We start from the raw sequence: 23648 nt of genomic DNA, 5'->3' as shown, positions 1-23648 counted from the left end.
GGAGGCCAGAGGTGCTGCGCCATCACAATCACTGGGCCATGCATGCCATGTATCTATCATCCAGACTCGCGATATCCTTGGGTGCAACGGAGCTCGGGCACTATCGCGGTAGTAGAATCCACCCGGCCGTTATGCCCTTGACTATCGAATTCTATAATACTAGTTGTTGCTTTTTAGAGCGTGGGGGGGAAACGGCACGGCTCACTCACGACAGGGGACTCAATGGTTACTGGTTACCGCCGGCATCAGCCCTCGAATGACTTGCTGAGGTGGAGCTGCTGAGTCCATACATATAACCTCGTAATCACGACCCAAAGGCCATATAATCCTCCCTTCTCTCTTTTCCAGGTTCCAAGAGAAAAGGATCAAGACATGGTAGTGAAGCGCTAGTGTCGCTAGTATCGCGCAGAGGATAAATAAAATATTCGCGCTTTACTTGGGAAATACAGTCTAGAAGCATAAAGTGCCTTTATTCCTACCAACTCTTGTCGTACTCTGGAAAGAAAGCGCCAGACTGGAATAAGGCGGCAGGGCGGCTTAAAAGAAGGCAGGGGCTGTCAGCATCAGCTGGTACTTTCGCGCCGCCTAGCGCTAGCGCTATACGGTAATACATAATACCAGACATCAATTGTCCTAGCGCTGCCTAACGCTTGCGCCATTGACTTGATGGCACCGGGGTTTTCCTTATGGGCACTCAGGCAGCACCGGGGCTTCGCTGGGACTAGACTTGTCCCGGTTTGCAAGACAAATGTCAACCACTAGTAATCCCGGTATCGCGCAAGGACGGCATCCCTACTGCTCCAGACTCTAGTCTTTTATGAAAGAAGGAAAAAAAAAAAGGGAAAAAAAAAGAGGGGACCAGCTGCTATATTTCTACGGAAAAGAATGTGGCCATGGGCAAAGGGACTCTGTATGCCAAGCCCCTCGACGCCTTTTTTTTTCCCTTCCACAGTCCCTCTAGTGAAACTACCAGACAATGACCCTCGAGTCAGGCAACGCAGACACGCTGCCTGCAACCTGGAAGAACGCCAGCGAGGCTGAACAATTGCTCGGTTTCGTCAATTGGGACGCCCTCAAAAAGTACGCCGTCAGAGTGAAAATACGGCGTGACCATACTGCGTCGGCAATCACCTGCTCCCTATCGCCTGCATACGCCTTGGGTGGATGCCATGTCGTTCGACGCCTCGACTTTCAAGATGGAACCCGCTGGGTAGCCCGGCTGCAGCAACAGAGCGGAATCTCAGTCCAACGCTTGCTGACCGAGGTCCACACCGTTCAGTTGATCCGGGAGCGAACCAGCGTACCGGTTCCAGAGATCATCGATTACGATGCCAGCTGCAGCAACGACATCGGCATTCCCCTCATGCTCCTCGAGTACATCCCGGCCGACACGGCCATGGACTCCTTCGGGGGCTGGCACGCCCACGGGGGTAAGATTCCCGCCCAGTTCAGAGCGCCGTTTTACGCCGCCATGGCCCGGAACCAGGTTAGGCAGCAGGGCCGTCTGTCCAGCGCTTCGGGCTAACCAAGGCAGGTTGACCTGATGTCTGTCCGCTTCCCCAAAATCGGCAGCATCGTGCAGCGCCCCGACGGGAGCTATTCCGTCGGCGCCATTCCCGGGATCGGGGGTCCGTTTGAGACAGCCGCCGAGTATTTCCGGGCCTGGGCGCAAGCGCGGAAGTTCCCGTTCAAGGAGGACTTGATTCGCGAAAGAACGCCGCCTCACCTTGTCGACGAAATCATCGCGTCCATCTACGGCTTTCCGGGGAAATTGTCCGACTTCACCAAACGCCACTCTTTCAAGAGCGGCCCTTTCCCCCTGATCCACCCGGATCTCTATACAAGCAATGTTCTGATTGATTCGCAATGTAATATCCTCGGCGTCATCGATTGGGAGAATTCGTTCGTCGGGCCGTGGGAGATGGTAGAGTTCCCGAAAAACATTACTCTCGTGCCGCCAGTGATGGACGGTTCTTCCTATCGCGAGGACGAATCTGAGCGAGACTGTCGTTTGGAACAGAAGAGATATGTCGAAGTGGTCAAGGAGGCGGAGGGAGCGCGGCAGATGGACGGCAAGCTCTCGGATGCTCTCGGTGACGAGAATAGCCAGAATTTGGGCCAAGCGCTGTGGTTATGGGCAGACGGCAGAATTGGGTATTACAGCCGCGTGCTCGAGCTGTTCGACTAGGGGCATCAGTTGTATGTATTGAGTTGCCAGAGTCGGGTGCAGCAACAGGCGGTAGAGAGGATTGTTCAGCATGAGTATGGCTGTGTGCGTCTTCGGAGCAGGAACTTTGTCGAGAACGTCACGTGATGTGGCGTCGATCGCGCATCGGCTTCGGTGCCGCCCAACACCTGCAGAAAACCCGACAATCCATCACCACGACCGTGACTGCCCATGGGCAAGCGGACGCGATGAAGCGGCAAGCCTGCCTGCCAATCAACAGTCACGCTGACGCATCATGCTGCCGCCTTTGACCAGAGGTGCTTGGCCAGTTTGGCAGCACCAAGCAGAGCCGTGAACAAGGCGCTTCGCCGGACGCGCAAGCCATCGCAGCGCAGACAGATGCACGGAGCGCCGCAGCGCACGAAACGACGTCACGGCGCGCAGCATCGAGTCGACACTAAAGGTCAGGTGGATCCGGTCTGGATGTCCTTCCCACGAGCAGCCGCGTGCGACGGTGCCGCCCAGAGCTACGGGCTTCTCTCACCGCACAGTGGAAAGCTGCTGTTTCCGGCAGTGGCCAGATTCATGCACGTGACAGACTGCCCATGACGGCACGCTCATCGTTCATCACAACCATCTACTATATATGCATGGGCACCCCGAACGTCGCCCGTCATAGCTCGAGACTGCTGTTTACCTGTGCCAAACGAGATATATGTATGCGTGCTTTGGATGCGCTGGCGGGAGGTTGATCCAGTTGTCGGCGAGGTCTACTTGCGGGCAGAGGGGCAGAAACGTTGCGCATGGCTAGGCTAAATGATTAGCTGGAGTTGTGGAACGGCCTACGTGATTATGTGGATTTAGCCTTGGGCGAGTGACTGAGGTCGGCCGAGGAAGCTCCGTGCGTCTGGCTGAATCGGCCAGCTCATCGCCGACAGCACGCGCAATGGGGTGCTCTCGCCTTGACTGCTTGTAAAGACACAACTGCCGGATTCGGCATTGTATGCACACCGTGTTGGAAACGGGAGCTACGACGAGTCGGGAGGGTAAGAGGTGTACCCAGGCGGCAGATCGAGTTCCGCACGTTTCGCACATGTCTTGCAGCCTCGTCAGGCCAGCCAGGAGATCTAGATGGAGCAAGCGAAGGGGGATTCACCGATATTGGGACAGACCGTGCTTTAACGTTCCTCTGCAGGATCTGACTAGGCTGCACCGCTGCCCCCCTGACAGGATTTCAGAACGCAGCATTGCCGAGACAATCACAGTGTTTGCAGCCCATAGAAGCCCACCCGCAGCGGTGTATGCGTCTGTTCGCTGCTCTGCGGTTTTAGCAAGAGAAGCATCACACGCATACTCAGCTTTGATTTTCAACGGTGCGAAGCCAAAGCGCCTTATTGCTTCGCGCCAGAGATGCCGATTCTCGTACGTTGGGAGTAAGTGCGTCTGCCAGCGGTGTCGGGCTTGCTGCCTTGCTTCCCGCGCAGTCTTTGCTGGATATAGCACGCGGCGCTGCATGGTGGGCGTAAATACGTGCTTCCACGACTTGCTCATCCATGTCGCCTTTTTTTCTTTGAAATGGTCGCGTCGGCGGAGTTGGAGAGCAAGATTCCCGGCCGAGGTACCACTAGCTCGAAGTGAGGTGTGCAGCCAGGCAAGGTCTCTTGCCCGATTCCGTCGACGCCGCCGGGAGCCGTGTCGCGACCGGAGATAGCCCGACTGGGTGATTCCGGGGCCGGGCGGGGTCAACGGCGGCGGACCCACCCACCGGGCCTGATGTTCCCAACTAGGCAAGTCGGCACCGGGTCGGCGTCTGGATCCCGTTGGCTCAGCTGCATTGCCAGGTGACGCATGTTTTTCTGCGACACCGAGACTATGACGCCACGCCAGGCGAGCTCTACCCGGCACCTTTTACCATGACACGTTCGTCAATGCGAGAGTGGCTGCCCATCATGGAAAAGGGGAGCACGTACCGTAGAGTAGAGACACGTTGAGAAGCGATGGTCTCTCTCGAAAAAAAAGCAGAGAGCGGCGTCAAAGAGTCGGCTCAAGAGGTGGGAGTATACCAGCCAGAGAAGAAGGCGTCCACGCCACGGCAAACTTCGCCATGCCTTGATGCAAGGCTTTCTAAACAGGGCCACTATGGCGACCGTGGCGTGATTACATTCATCCCAGCGAGGGATCGCTTGGCCGGATTTAAACATCGCCCAAGGAATTTACTAACGAGACTTATTATACACAAGCTCCGCCCGCGATTGGTCATTTCCATTTCCAAAGGGGGAACCTCTAAAAAAGAAAAAAAAAAAAAACAAAAAAAAAAAAAAAATAAGTCCCCGACCCCGCTCCCCCCGTGCGCGCAATCACGTGATCGACCTCGAAAAGATCTACTAATAACAGCTGCAAGCACACCGCCTCGGACCGGTCATGCACCCCCAAACGCCGGCCAAAGCGAGCCGTCATGGACATTCACATTCAGATTCTCTCTGATTTGCACCTTGAATCCCCAAAGGCCTACGACCTGTACGAAATCCCCCCCGAGGCACCATATCTAGCCCTCCTCGGCGACATTGGAAACGTCGTCGCCCACAAGGATGAGATTCTCGCCTTCCTGACGAGACACCTTCGTCAATTCAAGGCTATCCTCTTCGTTCCGGGGAATCATGAAGCATACCACTCGAGCTGGGAAGAAACCGTCGCTGTCCTGAGTGCGTTTGAGGAACAACTCGGTCGCGACAGTTCCCTTGGTCGCTTTGCGGTGCTTGATCGCGGGACATTTCGGCCCCCCGGGTCGGATACTGTCATCCTGGGCTGCAGTCTTTTCTCTCATGTCCCTCAGGAAAGCCAGATGGCGGTAGAGATGGGCCTCAGTGATTTCTTCCACATCCGAGATTGGACTGTGGTGGATCACAATGACGCCCATCGGCGCGATCTTGCCTGGTTAAATGGCGAGGTGGCCAAGCTAGAGGACGACCATGATACCACCAAAATCGTCATTCTTACTCACTGGAGTCCGTGTCGGCTCCCTGGCGCTGTAGATCCCAAACATATGAGGAGCCCTATTACCAGTGGATTTTCCACCAACCTAGCCAACGAACGATGCTATAGTAGCGTCAAGGTCAAGCTATGGGCTTTCGGGCACACGCATTACAACTGCGATATTGAGACGGAGCGAGACGGTGGTGCGGGGATGCTAAGGCTACTGGCTAATCAGCGGGGATATTACTTTGCGCAGGCTGATGGGTTTGACGTTGGAAAAACCATCCGACTGTAGATGCATGTAGCATAAGCTCACGTTGGCCCTTCGATTCTAGCCGAAGTCTCGTTAAAATAAAAAGCAAAAATTGTCTAATGGCAGCATCTAGTAATGTCAACCTGGTAATTCAGGCTCCCCGAGTAGCTTCTTCAGCTCGTTTGCCCACTGTCGGACAGGCATCTCCCCTCGTTTAAGCGCTAGATAAGACGAGGATAGCGGTTCCGAGAGCTGGTTCAGATCCAGAAACCCATCCTCATCAATGTAAAGCCCCACGTAACAAATCATGCTGATGGAGAAGCCGCCAGGGGGTGTCCAGATATAGCGCGCGCAAAACCGCATAAAGGCCTCAAGCAGAACGTGTGAGGGAACGATGACAACAGGGTGAACCGTCGACGTGAAGAACCCGGAGCCTCTCCCTATCCTGCTAGGAGGCAGAATAGACTTGTCCGAGGCCAGGGCATAGTAAGGTGGAAGCTGGCCTCTATCCGGCGTTATGAGCGCTGCCTGTAGGGGCGGCAAGAACCACAGAGTATCGGACTGGGGGTAAAGGCCGACCGGTTCTTCGGCTCCCTCGATATGCAGGTGGCTCACAGGAGCGGGAGTTGGCCGGGTCGGACAGACGATATCGCATTCCTTGCCGTCGGGACAAGGTATCAGCTTCTCGTGAGGCGTGAGGGCCTGTGTAGCGACGGAGAGCAACTCATCCGGAACCACAAAGTCGACCGCCTTGGATAAATTTGAGCATTCTGTGAACTGGAAACTGGATACGTCTTTGTAGAAAGAGGAGGGGAGGCAACGCTTACGCCAACGATGGTGGGAACTCCGTGAACGCGGAGGAGAACATGACCCCAAAGGACACAGGGGACCTGCGCTGAATTGAGCAGCTGCGCGAGTGACGCAACAAAGTCCTCGTTAATGCATGAACGTCCCATGATTTTCTTGGGGTAAAACAAAGGAGAGGGGGTAGGGGGGGGGGGAGGGGAAGGAGAAAAAGCAGCTGCTAGATGGAGATGCGCCATTGACGGCAGCACCAACACGGAAAGAGAAAGAGCGTCCCCGTTTTTAAGCGGCTCATGATTGGTGTGGATGCATGTGACTCGTGGTTAGTGTTTTCAAGGTCTCATGGGCCCTTGACCCCAGGTTTCTGACCCGCATTCACAGCTGAGTCACGATGTGTCAGAGCAGAGGATTCGTTAAGGAAGATGCGGTGGGACGATAATGACACCAACAGCAAGACTGCAGGTAAGACTCGTGGCATGCCCCCCCGAGATGAGGCACTTCTGTGATCCTGCATCCGACCAATTCGCAGCGCGACACAGCAAACGAGACCCCCTCTGACACGCACTGTCCTTCAACAGCGGCACGCTATACGTCTTTGCTAGCCCGTACTGGTCGTGGTCCGAAGAACCTGGATTCGACTGCAACCCATAAAGGATCTATTCTCCTCGGGTGCTTCACTGGGTCTCCTACGATACACATTCCGGCCCTTGCTGGGGCTCTTAGACAAGGGTTCCGCATGCGCAGGAGGCCGGGCACGGTCAATGGACCGCATCCAAAGTAAACGCCAGCAGCCGTGAAGCACCACGGCGTCTATGTAGCCATGATCAAGACAAAGCCCGACTCTGGCTACATATAGCACCCATCCGGCCCCTCCCGTGCAAGCTGTGTTGCTCATGAGCAGACCACGTTCCATCGAAACCACGTGGGCGGGGGTGTGTTATAGGAGATGTTAGGGGATTTGATGGCCACTTCCTGGCACCGTTGTGCCGCTGCAATTGCTTTTATTCAGTGAGGTATCGCTTGGCAAAATTCAAACATAGACCAGGGCGTCTCTTGATGCGTGCAGGGCAGCGGCAAGCTTCACTATTCGAGCGAGTACGCGGGGGGAGGAACTTGAAAAAACGATTTTCTATGCCCTATAGTGCCATTTCGAATGACTGTTGAGCCGTCACCTGTCTACGGCTCAGCTAAAAACGTCATGTCCCATGCAGACACCGTCCAAGGAGCTTCAGTGCTCGTCCCACGCAAGGAAATCCTGGTCCACACCGTCAACCTGCTTCTTTCTCAAGACCGTCTGCAGCAGCTGATCCAAGGTCCGAGCCTGGTGCTGAGGATCCTGAGCCATCTGCGCCTTCTCGTGAGCCAGCAGGCACGCCATGGCACCCGAAACAAGAGGCGCAGCTAAGGGCCACGCCGTCAGCAAAGTCAAAGCGTCTCGCTGCCAGAGGCGGCGGACTTACCAAACGAAGTACCCGTTTTCAATTTCCAGCACCCGTTCTCGATCACGCACCCCGGGATATCTTTCCCCGGCGCCCATATAAAGGGGTTCTTCGGCTTGTACTGATTCGGCATGGTCGGGTCGACATAGTTGGATCCGTCGCCCGGCCCATCAAACCACTTTTTGTTCTTGGAGTCGCTTCCTCCGACAAGATAGGCGTACGTAAGGCACTCGGGAACGCTCAAACTGATTCTCGAGTGCGTGCTTGGGTGCTCCGTGTTGTCCAGTGTCAGGATCTGGTGATCGTTGCCCGATGCGACGACGATGGGCACGCCCAGCTTGTTGACCTTGTCGAACATGTCCGTCATGGCCTTCTTGGCAGCCTGCGCTTGCGAGGAGGCGAAGGACATGCCCCACGAGCAGTTGACGACGCTGGGCCGGTCGTCCGCCTCGAGGCTTTTGAGATCGAGTATGATCTGCAGAGCGGAAATGATGAGCTTCTCGGCGCACGTTTGCGCTTTGGCATTGATTATCCTCATGGCGACGACCCGGGCCTCGGGCGCCGTGCCCCTCTTGCTGGATCCGACGCAGAGGCTGACGTTGGTCCCGTGGAAGGACGCGGTGTCGGCTTCTGTGTGGCCCTCGGCCGCTTCCAGCCGCTCCTGTTTCCAGTCTTTGCACCAGTGCCACGGGAGCCAGGGGGCTATTCCGGTGGCCCCGATGGCTCTCAAGTGTGCGTGAAAGGCGTCCAAGTCGATGAAACGACGGAGGTTGGCGGCGGAGAACTCGCCTTGGACCTTGGGACGGGCGTCAGAAGCTCGCTCATCATAGTTGCTCGCCGGGCTGGTCTTGACATACGTTGAAGCGGGTTGGGTCGCAGCCCCCGTCGAGGACGTAGACGGTCGCGCCGCCGCCCCGAGAGGCCAGCGCGTTGTGGACGAAGTGCTCCGGTTCCGGGGGGGGACCGCTGACGCCATTTGCGCCGTTTGTCCACTCCGTCTGGAACACGGCGTCCGTTTGGGAGATTCTCGAGGTGCCCCAGTTATAGCCTCGCAGTGGCGCTGTGCCGGCAACGCGAAGCAACCCCAGATGCTCCTGGTGGAGATCGGCGACCTAAACAGTGTGAGATTCGGTTAATTTTGGAGGGGAGGAGAGGCTGGCATGCAGGGCATATCCCGGAGTTACTCACGTCGCGGCGGCCGCCAATGACCTGGGCCAGCGAAGCCGGAAAGTGGGCAAAGTACATGACGGCCTGCGGCTCGGGCCCGTCGATCGGGTCCGCGTACACCATCTCGACGTGCGCCGGTGCGCCGTCGCTGGCGAGCACGCCCCGGCATGCCGTGTAGACGTCCTCAAAGTGCTTTTCGTAGCTGGCCCTGCCAAGCTTTGGTTGCAGGGTGACAATGTACGAGTCCGGGACGAGCTCGACGCCGGCACTGCCCGTCGAAGGACCGCTTGACATGGTGGGGGATGTGCAAAAGTGAGGGAAAAGGCCGTGTCGACGCTGGCAAACGCAGAATGGGGTCGAGGGGGGGGGGGGGGGGGGGGTTTGAAGGGGTCTGCCGGTTTTATGCGGCAGGAGGGCGTGGAGATGGGGTATTCAGACGTCGCGCTAGCTTGTTGCGATGACGGGCGAGAAAGGGCCTTTGGAGCTGCAGGTCCGGCTCAGCTGATAATAAGCCGCGCTATTTGCTACTATTGCATGGTGGCTTTGTTCTGCGGTCTGCAGGGGTGTAGCTATTGCCTTGGGCGCGGGTTGCTGCGGATCGGAATCGCTCCCGGGTTGCCCATTTGGAGTTTTAACGACTGATTTGCGTTGTCTGGGGGGCAGTCCCGGTTGTATGGGAATTTTATTCTACGTGGAGCCTGGGGAGGAGCAGGTCCATATGGGTAATCGATTTAACGACTCTGCGGAAAACAGCGTTCACTCGTGAAATACAGCAAAGGGATCAACGTCTCGGGCAGGATGGTTAATAGCGGAGGGCGAATCTAGGGGTGTTTTTTTAAAAAAGAAAAAAAAAAGAAGAAAAAAAAACACCTTGCCGCCTCGCCACCGCATCTACCCGAGGTTCAAGGGGCAAGTCCGCGTCTGCTTCAAGCTGCCCGTCTGCGCGCGGCTCTTGATCTTGTCAAAAACGTCCTTGGCCTTTTGCTCCTCGGGCGCGCCGTACTCGACCCGAATCTGCTTCAGCGCCGCCCACGACTGCCTCCCGTCGGCACTCGAGCCGATGCCGTTCTTCAGGCACGACGCGTACTCGCTGACCGACTTTTTCTCAACGGCCTTGAGCAGGGCCTCCAGCCCGTCCTGGTCCGTGAAGCGCGGCTTGCCATCCAGGGGCGCCTGCACAAAGTAGCCGTTCTTGGTCACCTACGCACGGCGGGTTACGTGAGCGGGGGGGGGTCCCCGTTGCGCTGCGCCCGGCCTCTTTGGAGAGAATGGGGGGGGGGAGGGGAAACATACCGAAACACCAAGAGTGCCCCTTTCCACGTCGGGGGCGGGCTGGGCGTCGCTCGACGCGGGCGGCTTCTGGTCCGCCACGGGCTTTTGCTGGGGGATGTCCACGACGGAGCGCTGCAGGAAGGCGGTGATGGTGCGCACGGTGCCGGTCTCGGCGGTCTGGGGATTGCGCCAGGTGCTCGTCTGGACGGAGTAGTTGTTGCGCAGGATGTCGCGGAGGTCTGCCACGGTGAAGCGCCGGTCGGGCTGTTCGGTGGAGAGCAGGTTGGCCAGGAATCCCGCGACGACGGGGGATGCTGCGCGAGGGTGGTCAGTGGGCCGGCATGCACGGGCGGAAACGAGACGCGGCACTGACAGAACGAGGTCCCGTTTTGACGCTCGCTGTTGTTCTTGACGGGGACGTCGCCGGGCGCGTAGATGTCAACCTCTATTCCTCGTCAGCAGCTCGAGCCCCGATCGGAAGCGGGGGTTTCTCTCCACCGTTGCTTCGTCTGAAAACGAGAAGCGGCGGCACGTACTTGGGCCGTAGTTGGACCACGAGGCCACGTTGCCGTCCATGTCGGTGCTGCCAACCACAATCACGTCGTCTGCGTTTTGCGGCCACTCGGCGCACTTTTCCCCGATGTACGCCTTTGGTTGTCAGTCCAAGCCTCGCCTTCTGTTGCTCTGGGCATCCCCAACCGACATACCGAATCGTTTCCCGCACCGACCACCGGTATCACGCCAAGCTTGACCAGTCCCGCCAGCGCATCCGCCATGTCATGGCCGTTCTTTGCCCAGCCCGAAGCTCCCCACGACAGGTTGAGGATAACGCGCCCGGGGGTTTTCCCCAGCGCAATCTTGTCAAACGCCACCAGGACGTCGTGGATGGTGAGGTTCGGCTTGGCGGGGCTGTACACCCAGGCGGTTGCCTTGGGCGCGACTGCAGCAGGGAATCCCCGTCAGCCGTTGCTCTCCGCGTGCAGGGGGGGAGGGCGGTGGTTGGCGACAGGCCCGGCCGCGCCGACTTACTTCCAAACTCCTTGCCGCACGCGCTGTTGGCGACGAGCGTGGCGTGGCTCTTGTTCGTGCCGATGGCGGGATCCTGGAGGGGACCCTCGCCAGCCACGCCGGTCCTTTGCGGCACCCGGTGGTCGCCGCCCTCGGAGTAGACGATGCGGTCGTCCTGCACGGGGTCAGCCGGGACCCGGGGGGGGGGAGGGAAGCCGCCGCGGTCCGGATCGGGTCTCACCTCAAAGTCGTTGTTGTAGAAGCCCTCCGAGTCGACGACGCAGATGGTCACCCCTTGGCCCTGCTTGCCCATGCGGTCCGTGTCGCGGAACCACTTGGCGTTGCCGGGCTGGTTGAGCTCGGCAAACTTTTCCTTGGGCAGGGTGACCTTTGCGGCGGCCCAGCTCGCGCACGGCTCGAGGCCCTTGCTCTTGACGAGGGCGTTTTCCGTGACGCGCAAGACTTCCTGCGCCGCCGGGGGGTGGGCGGTTATTAGTAGTGCCAAGCTGCCAATGTGTGCGGGGAGCGCGCAGGCGTCTGGGACTGATTGCCTCACCTTGCTCGATCGTATCTCGACAATCACCTCGGGAGGGAAGCGGCCCAGGTACGCGTGGACCAGCGTCATCGTGGCCTCGATGCCGGGGTACTCGGTCCCGGTGCCCTTCTTGTGCTGCTGGCAGAGCGCCCGGATCCGGTCGATGTGCGCGTTGCGCTGGGCCTGCGTGACGCCCTGCGCGTCGTCCTTGAGGCGGACCATCAGGGCGCCGTCCACCATCTTGGTGCCCTGCAGCTCGTTGGCGTTGACCTTGTCGGCCGTCTTGACGGGCGGCAGGGCCGTCTCGACGGGCGTCTTGGGCGTCGTTCCCGACGAGGCACCCGGGCTGAAGGGGGGGGGGGGGGGGGGAAGGAGGGGTTAGCCTGCATCACCACGGGACGACGCTTCCCCGTCCTGCTTTTTCCCGGGGGGAAGGATCAACGCACGCGGAGGGTTTCGTCGCAGGGCGGACGCCGCGACGTTGCGAGTCCATGATGATCTCTAGCTGGCTGGCTGGGGAAACGCGGCGAAGGCGGTTGTGCTGAGCTGGAGTCCTAGGGGACAGCCTTGGGGGGGGAAGAGTCGACGGCCGTGTGGGCGAGAATCGCGCATTCCCGAGGGTAAATACAATACTGGCGAGGGGGGCCGAATCCCCTCATCCCGCGCGCCTTGTGCCGTCGCCGCTGACCCCTGTCGGCCGGCGACGCCTACGCTTGATCCTGCCATGCTGCGACGGACCCTGAATTGCCGCCCGTTCCAGCTGGACAGTCGCGACAAGCCACCAAGGGAGGGCAGCCGCCCCGGCCCGCAGCTGCGTGGTAGCCTCACCCCCCCCCCCCCCCCCCGGGTTACCCCCGGGAGCTTCGAGGCCGGGACGGTTCGACACCATTTGACGCCATCGCCAAGACTAGGGGCTCAGGCGCGCGCCACGCCCTAAGCCGATGCGGCGTAGCGCCCGCGCCGTGGCTTGCTCGCAGCAAGCTGAAGCGGTCATCTGCCTCCCGGGGCCGACGACGTGTCTTCTGCACCCCGGGCCGCCACTGGGTGCAGGATGACGGCACGTCCTCTGGAGGGGGAAAATAGTCTGGCGTATAGACTGGCCCAGATGCCGCCATCGTCGGGCCGCGCGGTCGACAAGGAAAAAAAATTGCTAATCGTTTTGCTCAGCCGCGTCATGCAGGGAGATGGGTTGGGTTCCCCTGGTGGCCCGGCGGCGGCGCCGACAATTCCAACGAGCTGGCCAAGGTGCCGCCCCCCGAGGCAGGTTTCGCCCGCCGTTTCCATCAGCAGCGTTCTGATAACCCCCTTCAGCCGGTCAATGTCGGCCGCGTCCACGGGGTGTCGCGACGACGACGACAGCATCCCGGCGCTGCGTTAGCCACCCGCAGCGAAACACGCCGCGACTGCCCTCCAGCCCGACAACGTCGCCGCCATGGATATCCAGCACCTCCCGATCCCCACGCCGCAGCGACAGGTCGCCGTCGGCAGAGAAGTCGTCGTGCCCTGGACGCGCCAGGAAATCCCCCTCGGCACCGGCTTCTCCTCGCGGCGCATCGCGACGCCCAACCCGTGGCTGACGACCTCGTCCCCCTGGGACGCGCAGCACCTCCGCGCCCAGAAGCTGCTCTACGAGGGAGCCGTCGAGGGCAAGGCCACCTACCGCGACAGCGAGAGCACCAGCCACTCCACCGGCACGGAGCACACGAGCGGCAGCCTCGGCGCAACCGTCGGCTGCGCCTTCCTCAAGGCCAGCGTCACGGGCAGCTACGACAAGACGGTCCTGACCACCAAGGACGTGAGTTTGCCCTCCTTCCCCCCCCCCCTTCCTAACACTCCTTCAAAACCCTCCGCAGCAGCTTGCCCGAGGGAGGCGGCAAAGACAACCCCGCCGTTGCTGGAGCTGACAAAGGCCCGCAGACCAACAGGGTGTCGAGGACGTGCCTGATGCGCCACGGCGCGGTGCGCTTCGGCCGCGAGCCCAGGTTGTCGTGGGAGGCCAAGGCCCTGCTGTCGCGGCCGGGCGGCGAGGCCCTGTTCGCCGAGCGCTTCGGCGACTACTACGCCGCGTGCTACGTGCTCGGGGGCGACGCGGGAGTCTACGTCAGCACGAGCGACGAGGCCGTCTCGACGCGGTCCACGGAAAAGGTCACCGTCAGGGTCAAGGCGCTCTTCTTCTCCACGAGCCGCTCGTTCGAGAAGACGACGACCGGGCGCGCCGAGAGCTTCGAGGTCACCATGAGCGGCTACGACACGCTCGCCGGGAGCGCTCATGTGCACGTCCCGACGGTCGGTCCGTCGGGCCTCGTCCGGGTCAGCCAGGCCAAGTTTGACGAGGTCAGGCGGGCGAGCACGGGCTACGTGGACAGCGTGGACGAGCTGCCTGCGCGGATTGGCCGGAGGATGAGGGAGCTGCGGCTGGTCAAGGACCGCGACGAGCTGGAGTGGGATCACGGCCTCGAGCTATGCCGTGCTGGGTTGGTGGTGCAGCTGGTCTTGATGCCGTACAGCCATCTGCGCGAGTACAAAGTGGCCGTGCTGGGGCTGTAGTGACGAGTCTGTAATGACGGGGAGTCTTGTTGTTTGTTTGCGTTTCACTGTCTGTGCCTTGTGATGATGACTCTTGTGATGCGCGCCGGGACGGGACAAGTCGAGAATCAGTAGGACTCGCAAAATGTGTTGGAAAAAAAAAAAAAAAAAGGCCCGTCCCGGATGGGATTTCTCTTTACTTCTGCTTTCATCCATCACGCAAGCAGCATGGCGTACTGGGCCAAACCAAATCTGGAACACACGAAATTTCACCGAGCCAAACGTTGTCAGCCGGGAGCAATTAGATATAAACGTTACTCTACACCAGGCTACCAACCCCAACCAGCCACTCCCTTCATTCGTCAAGGCCGTAAAACACGCCCAGGCGGTCAAACGAGCTGCCGCTCTGCCCCCAGAACCCCTTGAGCGAGTAGTTTCCGGCCGGGGCCTCTGTCCACAGCGTCACCGAGTTGGAGGGCAACGTGTGGCCAAGTACCTTGCTCTTGCCCGCGGCCGTGACCACCTTGATGGAGCTGATGAGGAGCACGGGGAACTCGGAAAAGAGGCCGGCCGTCATCTGCACCGACACTATGCGATCATTGTCCTCCACCTCAAAGACGTGGTGAGACTGCGCGGGGGCAGCACCCTTTTCCTCTGTCGGGGCCACGCCCTTGTCGCTCATGCGGACCACCGCCGTCGACCCGTTTCTGAACGTGAGACGGTACCCCACCATGTACTCGTTCTTCTCCTGCGTGTGGTTCCACATCTCAATCTTCTTCACCACGTGCTTGGTGGTGAGGCCGCCCTGCGTCAGGTCGAAAAAGGTCTTGGGTGGCTGATGGGTGCCGTGGTCGCCGGCCCAGCCAGCCATGACGAAGTGGGTGGCCTTGCCGTCCCTCTGCGCCTCGTCGTGGTGCTGCCTGAGCGCCGAGGGGAGGCTGCCCGGCTCGTTGTAAAGGCTTCCGCGAGCGAGCAGCCCGGGCGCCGAGGAGGTCGGCGGCTTCTGGGCCGGCACGGGCGTCACGATGGGCAGCAGCTTCCGGAAGATGGAGGGGTTCAGGAAGCCCGCGTCGCGGCTGTTGTCGAGAGCCAGCGACGGATTCTCAATCACGGCGTCGACCTCCTTGACAATCTTGATCATCTCGAGCCGGCAGTCCTTGCGGGCCTTTTCCAGCCCGTGGTCGTCCGGCTCGTAGGGCACGCCGGCATTGTCCGGGTAGTCAAAGTCCTGCGACGTCTGCGGTTGGGACCCCTGGGAGGAATGGCTCCCGGCGGGCGAGTGCAGCAGCTTGACGAGCTCGAGCACCCTGTCGACGCTGTCGTCTGAGTGGTCGCGCGCCGTCTGGACCACGTCCTCGATGAAGTGTCTGCGCTCGCCCCTCCGCCCGTGCCCGCTGCCGTTGCCGTTGCCGTTGCCGTTGTTGTCCCTGCGCGGCGGCTTGGCTCGCGGCGGGACGGCCTTTTGCAACGTGACGAGGCCCAGCTCAAAGTCGCTGGCGTCTGCAAAGCAACCGCAGTCAGCTTTGCTTTCCCCAACAAACGTAGTTTTCGCAGCTTGCAAACAGACTCACCGACGTGAAGCTTTTTCCAGATGTTCTTGTACGACATCATGGAGTCGAGCAGGTCGTTGGTGTACAGGCTGGCAATGTCGTAGTCCAGCACCGACGGCTTCGGCTGCTCCAGCTGGAAGCTGCGCAGGCTGTCGTACTTGGTGATGATGGCGCTGGGCCAACGTCAGTCGGTGCCTTCCCACAGTTCTATTCTCAAACAGCGTGGGACGGGGCTTAGCTTACTGCGTCCTCTGGGGACATCTCGCCACGTTGTTGGGGAAGGCGGCCGCCACCCTGGTCAGCGACTCGATCGACCACAGCTCGTGCGGCTCCTTGATGTCACCCCCGCCGTTCCAGTTGACCGTGATGGTCGTCTCCGAGTTCTGCACCGTCTTTTGCTTGTCGATGCCCAGGCTGGCGTTCAGGCTGCCCCCCGCGGCGGCGCCCTGGCCAAAGTGCGCCTCGAGCGACGCCTTGATGTCGCGCACGCTCGACGAGTCCGTCACCTTGATGGACACCAGGGCGTCGAGCTCGCCTCCTTCGATGAAGCCCGAGATGAAGGAGTCGCCGTACACCTTCATGAACTTGCTCGTGTCGGAGACGCCCTTGATGGCGTTGAACTTGGTCACGTCCTCGGCCATGATGGTCTGGTTGACCACGCGCACCTGCACGAAAAAGTTGATGGAGCTCTCCTTGAACTTGTTGGCGTCGACAAAGGACCCGGCCAAGCCGCCGCCCGCTGTGGCCGTCTTGATGCTCAGCGCGGCCGAGACGTTCATGGCGTCGGTAATGTCCGACAGCTTGTCCACGTGGCGGGTGCAGTAGGTGACGATCTGGCTGACCTGCTTGGTGTCGCTCTGGTAGTGGTCGCCGCCGGCGGCCGCCTCGTCGAACACGACGGCGTCGTTCATCATGATCTCGTGCGTGTACGAGTTGAAGCTATTCGCCAGGTTAGCGGGGGAGTCGACGCAAGTGTTTGGGGCCACGCGGCGGTCTCTGACCCTTGGCCGATTCGCATGGCCGTGTGGTACGGCGCCAGATTCAAGGCCATCTTTGTCAAAAAGTCTGGATGGTGGTGACCCGAGCAGCTATGTGATCAAAGGTGAACGACCGCCTTCATGTAGCGGTCCAAGGATACAGCTAGAACGTGCAGATCCAACGCTGATGGACGAGACATGTCCCTCATTCATATGTTTGCATCTGCTGCCGTGATTTCTTCGGGCAGGCGAGGTGTAGTCATGGCTGCCGCGCACAACGAGCCGACGGGACAACATGGTGGCCAACGTTGCGTTGCGTTTCGTATGTCAAGTCGACGTTGAATTTACTAGCTGGACCCCCCCTTTTCGCTAGTCGCATTGGCGGGAATCACTACCCTCTTGATAGATCGCGGCAGGGCGCCAATTAGCCCTGCAGCCTGCTCGTGCCCATGCCCATGACCCTGCATGCTCTCCGATGGTGTAATGGTGCCGAAAGTGGAACATCAGGGAGCGCCGTGTCAGCCGCGCCCCAGACGAAACGAGTCACACGCCCGCCGGCCACAGCCCTGCTTCGTCTGAATCCAGCAAGTAGCGGCTGGCCGAAGAAAGCTGTGTGGGTTAGCCGCTAGGCCGCACCCTGCATCTCACCGTTGGCGGCTGTCCCCCTACATTGCTAGCCCCTTCAGCTCCCTACCGAAACGCCTCGTTGCGTGCCGCTGCCGAGAATGCCCATGTGACGTGTCGGACCCTTGCATCTCCAGCTTTGCGACCGATCGCTAGTTGCAGCAGGGCCAGCAGTTTTCGTTGCTCCGCTTCTGGCCTTTGGAGCTTCACGGTTCAGAACTCATAGCTCCATGGCGCGGAGCTACCGACCTGAAGCTCCAACGAGTGCAAGTGGTGCAAGTGTGTAAGTGCGGGTGGAATGTAATCATTTCTCTCCCTCTTCCCCGGAGGCAAACCACTCCCTCTCCACGGTTTAAGAAAACCAGACCTCGGTCGATTCCCGCTTGCCTCGCGTGGAATTGAGGTAGCATTTCTCAGCCGCCACGTCTCGGTTGAAACACGACCAACAATCCTCCGTCAAGCGCTCGTCTCTCCATTCCCCCAGGTCCGTGTGGTTTCTGCCAAGTGCATCATCTTTGACAATGGCAACTGCGACTCAGTCCCAGGCACCTTCGCCATGGCCCAAGCCCCGAGCCATAACAAACAAGTCCGTCCTTGACCACTCAGACCTCTCCGAGGGAAAGGGAACCAACTCCATCAACGTCTTTGGCCACTATGCCTACCAGCAGATGGGCTACATGACTGCCGAGGAACTGCACGCGCTTCTGACCAGCGGGCGATCCGGCCTCGTTGTCAAAGTCGTCGACTGCCAAGGTACGCGCTAGCTTTCCCACACCTGGTCCTGAATTCCTGATCATCCAGAATACTAATGACCGGGCGCAGACAAAATCAAGATGACCAAGAAAATCATCAACGCCGTCGAGTTTGATATCAAGGACAATGTGGACAGCTACAACGAGCCGGCGTTCAAAGCGCGTCGGGACAATGCGCAAAAGTACCAAGCCGCAGATCTGTTCCCCACGCGCGCGGAGAAGCTGCCCGATGCCGTCGTCTTCGTCTGCGACATGGGCATGGCGCGATCGCACATCACCGCGTACTGGTACGCCAGGCACCTCATACGGACTTTTAACCCGCCAGTATCGGAGACGACGGGCCAGCTTGCTACCAAGACGAGAATCTACGTGCTTGAGGGGGGGCTCAAGAGCGTCCAGGGCCTGAGCGCGGAGAAACAAAACGCGATCCGTGAGTGGCTGCGCGTGAACTGGCTCATGGTGCATTTACGCATGTCTTCATTTCTGGTTTGCTGACAATGTTTGGTGGTAGTGGTGGCTCCGACGGCTACCAGCACGACGAGACAGGTTGTCCCGAGCGGCCCAGCCAAAACGGAATCCAGTGTGCGAGGTGTTAGGCCCAAAAAGTAGGCGGTTGGTGAGAACAGGGAACAGGTGGATGAATGGACGGGCACGTGGCAACAAGTATCCAGAGTCGATGGTCGGGGTGGAGGAAATTGTGGGAAGCGTCGGGGTGTCGAGAGATATCGCCTGGTGATTCGATTTGACGTTGGCCCGATTATGGCCTAGCCGTGAGCCTGCATGAGCTACAGGAACGTAGACAGAAAGTGGGAAAGGAGCTCTGCGGAGTAAACGACAATGCCTCGATAGGGTCAAGCTGATTCGGCCTTCTGTATCCGGCGCCGTCGCAACCCTGAGCGATGCGAAATCCCGATGTGAAGAATCCCATGTTTTGTCGAGACCATGCTACCTTCCCACCATTCCGCCACATACACACTTCTCACTTCTCGACGCAAGCATCAAACCATGCCCACGCCCGGGCGTTTGAACCCCTGGAGGCCAACCATGCCAAAGATCCATCAGCATTTGCAAGGGAGCGGCATCTCCGCGCAGCGTCTTCGATAGTCGCGGGCGACTCATTCCCAAAAGAGTCGTTCAGCTTGCCAAATTCCCATAACCGGTCGCAAGGGCCCAGCTAGCGACCTACACCCCTCAAGCCTGGACGCGTGGTTCGTCCCGCAGCCGTGCAGCTCACCCCGCTAACCTAGCGCATCTGGTGACGCGTCGCGAAAATGGACTGAAGCTAACCAGCGAAAATGGGCTGAAGCTAACCAACTAGGGGTATTCCGGCTCGGTCCGGGAAGAGCCAGGGCGAGGCGAGACGTGGCGTGGCCCTTGGACTAACTTCAGCCTTGGAACGCGGAGTTGGTCTAGTTGCAAACTATTTGAAGCTTTGAACCCACTTGATCTGCCGTGGACTCCGAACCCTTGTCGCAGGGATGTTTCTTGCTTCCGGAAGTGGCATTACTGGTCTTGTCTTGGTCCAGATTGTTCCACGCTAATTTGGGGGACCTTCGTTGAAGGGCCAAGGGGGTGTTGGCTGATTCTAGCAAGAGCCGCAAGAACCGTACGGGGGGGGTTTTTTTTTCGAAACGATATTGGAGACCACTAGGCAGCTTGGCATGAGCAGCGCTGCGTATCATCCCCAGACTGAATTTCGCATAGTGAAATCCCGTCGTTCCGGGTTGAAATAGACGTTTCCTCTCGCATGCCTCTTACGTCTGACCTTCCCTTGTCCATTCACGCCTGATCGAATCGACGTGTCCTCTGTGCTTTCCGTCTCGTCCGGCTCCAAACGTTGCAATGCTAAGTCAAGCGAGGCGTAAGTCATGTCCGAAACATCCCTTTTGGCTCGACCGAGCACTAAGTTCCGCATGGCACCCAGTGTACCAGCTCGACTCAGCCGGGCTGGCCATGAAGCCCAAGCTCGACCACTTTTCTGTCCGATCACCGTCTGTCACATCTGAAGACGCCCCTCCCGCAAGCGTCATCCACGACGTTCTAGAGAATGAGGGCACTGTGATATCTCACGGCGATATACCAGCCAGGAGACGGCATGTATCAGGCGCACTGTCTACAATTTCTAGGCGCGAAATATCATTCTCCTCTTACACCCCTCAGCTGTATGACACTCTGGCCATCTGGAAGCACGACGCCAGGCCGGAAGCAGCCGCTGGGCTCCCGGTCGAGCTTGAAACCCACACAAAGAAGGCCTTGGACCGCTATGTGCGTCTTGTAGGTCAGCCTATGGACTTCAAGCGTGCCGTCACGTCCGAGGAGTTCCTGGCCATGGTGACCAACGAGAGGCTCCGATATATGCCCAACCAAGGCAGCCGACTCGATAAGATGCTCAAGAAAGCTGAAGGCTTTGCCACAAAATTTGACAAAATCATCATGACCATGAAACTCATTGACATGTCCACGTCTGAGAGCTCCGCATTGGTCCTCTCCTCATGCAAAAGATTATTGAGCGTAAGTAAGACTGCAGCGTCTGCGAGCAAGTCCGGACAGGGTTCTCCCCGAGCTGGAAAGAATGCCGGGACTAATGAGGTGGCAAACACACAGTTCGCGCAGAAATATACAATTGCAATTGAGAGATTCTTCTCGGTCCTCGAGGAAGCCACCGCCATCATCCTACGCATGGCGACGAAACTAGACGACGATTCATGCTCCGAAAAGATGTCTTCCATCTTTCAGTCGGCCTTGTCCATGATTGTGGACATTGTCGTAGACGTTACTGCCTCAATCTGCAGCCACCGACAGGGTAACTCCCGCCCCAACAATGTCTTGATCGACAGTCCATCTCGCTAACCCCGGAGCAGTTGGTAGCGACAAGACAGTGATTGCGCAGTTCGAGGCGAGGTTCGAGGTCATCCTGACCAGACTGGTTCAACTCAAGGCAGAGTTTCAGCTGCAGACGCTCAATCGCTGGCTGGAAATCCGCGGGTCAACAGAGTCTCTGCTGTTGATCTTGCGCGGCTTCGACGAGTTCGGGCTAGACACATGCCCGCCGGCCTACCTGGACATTCTCGTCAGGATCTGTCTCTCCCTCCAACCCCATGCCGATGATGCGCAATCGCTGAGATGGTTTCGCTTGCTCTGGGGCTCGCTTGAGAAGCATCGCCACGAGTGCGACATAAGCACCGAGCAGCTGTTCGAGGTGTACCAGGAATACATTGTCGTCCTGGGCGCCCACGAAGAGTTTGGCGAGCGACTGCGACTGGCTGAAAGCTTCCGCGCCCTGATACTCTCAGACTTTGGCACTACCCATCACTTGTATGTCCGCGCCAGCATCGAGTTGGCCAAGATTCTGGAGCTCGAGTCCTTGCGATACAACGAAGCAGTGGCTATTTACGAGGAACTCTGCCGCTGCGACCTCCACCTCTACGAAGACCGCGAGGCCATCACCGCCCTCATTGAGATTGCCAAGTACCGTCTCACGCTGCTGTTTGAGAGTCATCCTGAGCTTGGACACCGGGCAGAGACTCTCTTGATTGAAGCCTTTGCCTCTTTAAAGCTGCAGTTTCCTTGCTCCCATGAAAAGGTTCTCGTAGCGTTGACTCGCATCATCGAGTACCACCGTAAACAGAAGCGACGAGAAAACATAACCGCCGCCATCAAGATCATCGAAGAATACACTGTGAGTCTCCTTGTCGAAGAACGCAATGAAGTCGTCCTGTTCGACATTTCTCGAAGCATCGCCAAGATGTACCGTGAGCTTTCCTCGGTGGAGCATGGCATCAAGCTCATCCAGATGATCAAGGAAGAAGTGACGCTGGGTGGGATCCTCTGCTCCGAGGGGCATATGGGATTCAAACACGATCAGCTCATCCAACTCGACCGACGCTGTTTCGTCTTCATCCATGCTCTGGAGCAACTCCTTTGCGGCTACGAGCGGGAAAAGATGCTGGATGAAATCATTCGAGAAGTCTACACCGAGACGTGTCTGTATGAGTCCTGGTCCGTCTCGGTGAGGCAGCGTCGACGGCCCATCTGGGTCCGACTGGCGGCAGGTGCTCGACTCCTTTCCTTCCTTGAGCTCAAGGGGCGAGAGAACGAGGCCCGCGGGCTTCGATCCGAAATGTGGGAAATGTTCAAGGACTTTTGTCCCGCCTCGCTGGCTTCTGATTCCATCTGGCAGCTTTTCGAACTGAGCCTCGCCAACGTGACCAAGAAGGTTGTCTCACTCGCCTTGCTAGAGTCTCTGGTCAAAGTCAGTCTCGAAGTCTTCCCGACGAGAAACTTTGACCTTTCTCTGCAGTTCCTGCACTGGTCGCGAGTCTACTTCAAACAGTTGACAAAGACGGAGCACTCCAGGGTCGTTGAGCTGGCGTTCAAGATTTCCGGATACTTTTCACGCAAAGTCCAGGTCGAGGACGACAAAACCCTCGCGGAGCTGCAGAGAATATCATCCGAGATTCTAGTCGACGTGTTAAAGGTTGGACACCTCGACATCAATTTCGGCAGCATTCCTCTGGATCAATTGAACGTAATTATCCGGCTTCTTGGCGAGCGAAAGAACTTTTCCATGCTCGAGGTAAGTAAAAGCAACTTCTGAACCACAACGAGCCTTTGGAAAGGAAACCATGCTGACCCCCGTTTGCAGCAAGTTTTGCAATACCTCTGGGACACCCGCATGAGTCGCACCTGGAGCGGATCGGCCACCGTTGCAACTGGAAGACGTCTGTGCGAAGTCAAGTTTGCCGCAGGACACCAGGCAGCCGCGATTGCCTTGATTGAGAGCATTTGCTACAATTTGCGTGACGTGTATGGTGCTCTGCATAAACTCACCGTCGAGTGCGAAACCCTCCGAGCCAGCTTCCACAACACGTGCGGCAACCATAGAGCGGCCCGCGACATCCACGTCCACCTGCTCGAGGAAATTGCGGGAATGAAATCCGACGCCGTCAGTGGCCGTGAGGACCTCATGGAGTTGGCCATGGACCAAGCTAGGAGACTAAAGTGGGCTTGCCACCAGAAGGGAGGCGAAGATGACAAGGAGGACTCTTTTTACTTGTCGCTGCTTTCTAGTGCTGAAAAGTCTCTAGGTCACAGCTCACATAAAGGCTCGGTAGAGCTGCGTGATGTCATGGTCAATGGCGGAGAGAAGAGAGAGACCAAGTGGAAAATGCCAGAGGACTGGGCCTTGCCAATCAAGGAGAAGATGTAATGGGTTGGGCTCAATGACTTTCTCTCTTTTTTTTCTTCCATTTGTTATTGCTATATAATGAAAATATGGTTTATATGTAAGAATCTTTGTCTGCCAAGTTAGCACGTTGCTACCGGGGTTTAGGTCGGGATGCCGATTGACTCACAGCTATACATGGTAAATCCAGAGCATATCGTGCAAATTTTCAGAATGACATTTTCGATTTCAGCAGCCAGAATAGCAGCACAAGTGGAATATATCTTAGCTCGTAGAGGAACGAGGATGCATCTTGTCAAAGCTGGCATTTTGAGCGCCATTCCTGGAAATGCTCAATGACAATGGTCAATTCTAAGAATCTCGACGTGCTGCGGCGGGAAGTTTATTTATGAAGGAGTCGATGGTACTTGTCGAGC

At 58.3% G+C, this 23648-nt stretch overlaps 9 protein-coding genes across 9 annotated transcripts; 5 read left to right on the top strand and 4 right to left on the bottom strand.

The window, feature by feature from the left end:
• Positions 1-976: 976 nt before the first annotated feature.
• UV8b_03401 (uncharacterized protein) lies at positions 977-2188 on the top strand (the record flags this gene model as incomplete). The annotated part of the gene is made up of 2 exons (XM_043140899.1): positions 977-1486; positions 1535-2188. The coding sequence occupies 2 exons, from the start codon at positions 977-979 to the stop codon at positions 2186-2188; spliced, it is 1164 nt and encodes a 387-aa protein (XP_042996833.1).
• A 2434-nt stretch (positions 2189-4622) lies between these two features.
• Positions 4623-5435, top strand: UV8b_03400 (uncharacterized protein; the record flags this gene model as incomplete). Its single annotated transcript, XM_043140898.1, has 1 exon — positions 4623-5435. One exon carries the CDS (start codon positions 4623-4625, stop codon positions 5433-5435), a length of 813 nt encoding a protein of 270 aa, XP_042996832.1.
• Positions 5436-5531: 96 nt separating this feature from the next.
• On the bottom strand, positions 5532-6349 carry UV8b_03399 (uncharacterized protein; the record flags this gene model as incomplete). Its single annotated transcript, XM_043140897.1, has 2 exons — positions 5532-6143; positions 6221-6349. The coding sequence occupies 2 exons, from the start codon at positions 6347-6349 to the stop codon at positions 5532-5534; spliced, it is 741 nt and encodes a 246-aa protein (XP_042996831.1).
• A 1076-nt stretch (positions 6350-7425) lies between these two features.
• UV8b_03398 (uncharacterized protein) lies at positions 7426-9097 on the bottom strand (the record flags this gene model as incomplete). The annotated part of the gene is made up of 4 exons (XM_043140896.1): positions 7426-7598; positions 7658-8432; positions 8494-8748; positions 8825-9097. The coding sequence occupies 4 exons, from the start codon at positions 9095-9097 to the stop codon at positions 7426-7428; spliced, it is 1476 nt and encodes a 491-aa protein (XP_042996830.1).
• Positions 9098-9694: 597 nt separating this feature from the next.
• On the bottom strand, positions 9695-12111 carry UV8b_03397 (uncharacterized protein; the record flags this gene model as incomplete). Its single annotated transcript, XM_043140895.1, has 9 exons — positions 9695-10003; positions 10097-10389; positions 10449-10520; positions 10612-10723; positions 10783-11015; positions 11105-11258; positions 11325-11549; positions 11640-11964; positions 12065-12111. 9 exons carry the CDS (start codon positions 12109-12111, stop codon positions 9695-9697), a joined length of 1770 nt encoding a protein of 589 aa, XP_042996829.1.
• Positions 12112-13050: 939 nt separating this feature from the next.
• Positions 13051-14165, top strand: UV8b_03396 (uncharacterized protein; the record flags this gene model as incomplete). Its single annotated transcript, XM_043140894.1, has 2 exons — positions 13051-13413; positions 13536-14165. 2 exons carry the CDS (start codon positions 13051-13053, stop codon positions 14163-14165), a joined length of 993 nt encoding a protein of 330 aa, XP_042996828.1.
• Positions 14166-14499: 334 nt separating this feature from the next.
• UV8b_03395 (uncharacterized protein) lies at positions 14500-16745 on the bottom strand (the record flags this gene model as incomplete). The annotated part of the gene is made up of 4 exons (XM_043140893.1): positions 14500-15644; positions 15716-15867; positions 15938-16633; positions 16696-16745. 4 exons carry the CDS (start codon positions 16743-16745, stop codon positions 14500-14502), a joined length of 2043 nt encoding a protein of 680 aa, XP_042996827.1.
• A 1071-nt stretch (positions 16746-17816) lies between these two features.
• Positions 17817-18656, top strand: UV8b_03394 (uncharacterized protein; the record flags this gene model as incomplete). Its single annotated transcript, XM_043140892.1, has 3 exons — positions 17817-18048; positions 18118-18477; positions 18559-18656. The coding sequence occupies 3 exons, from the start codon at positions 17817-17819 to the stop codon at positions 18654-18656; spliced, it is 690 nt and encodes a 229-aa protein (XP_042996826.1).
• Positions 18657-20000: 1344 nt separating this feature from the next.
• On the top strand, positions 20001-23256 carry UV8b_03393 (uncharacterized protein; the record flags this gene model as incomplete). Its single annotated transcript, XM_043140891.1, has 4 exons — positions 20001-20558; positions 20652-20850; positions 20909-22623; positions 22693-23256. The coding sequence occupies 4 exons, from the start codon at positions 20001-20003 to the stop codon at positions 23254-23256; spliced, it is 3036 nt and encodes a 1011-aa protein (XP_042996825.1).
• Between the last annotated feature and the right edge of the window lie 392 nt (positions 23257-23648).

This window comes from Ustilaginoidea virens, chromosome 3 (assembly GCF_000687475.1).
Source record: "Ustilaginoidea virens chromosome 3, complete sequence".
Taxonomy (NCBI): Eukaryota; Fungi; Ascomycota; class Sordariomycetes; order Hypocreales; family Clavicipitaceae; genus Ustilaginoidea; species Ustilaginoidea virens.
Note: the sequence above shows the minus strand (reverse complement) of the source record. Positions and strands in the feature narration are given on the sequence as shown.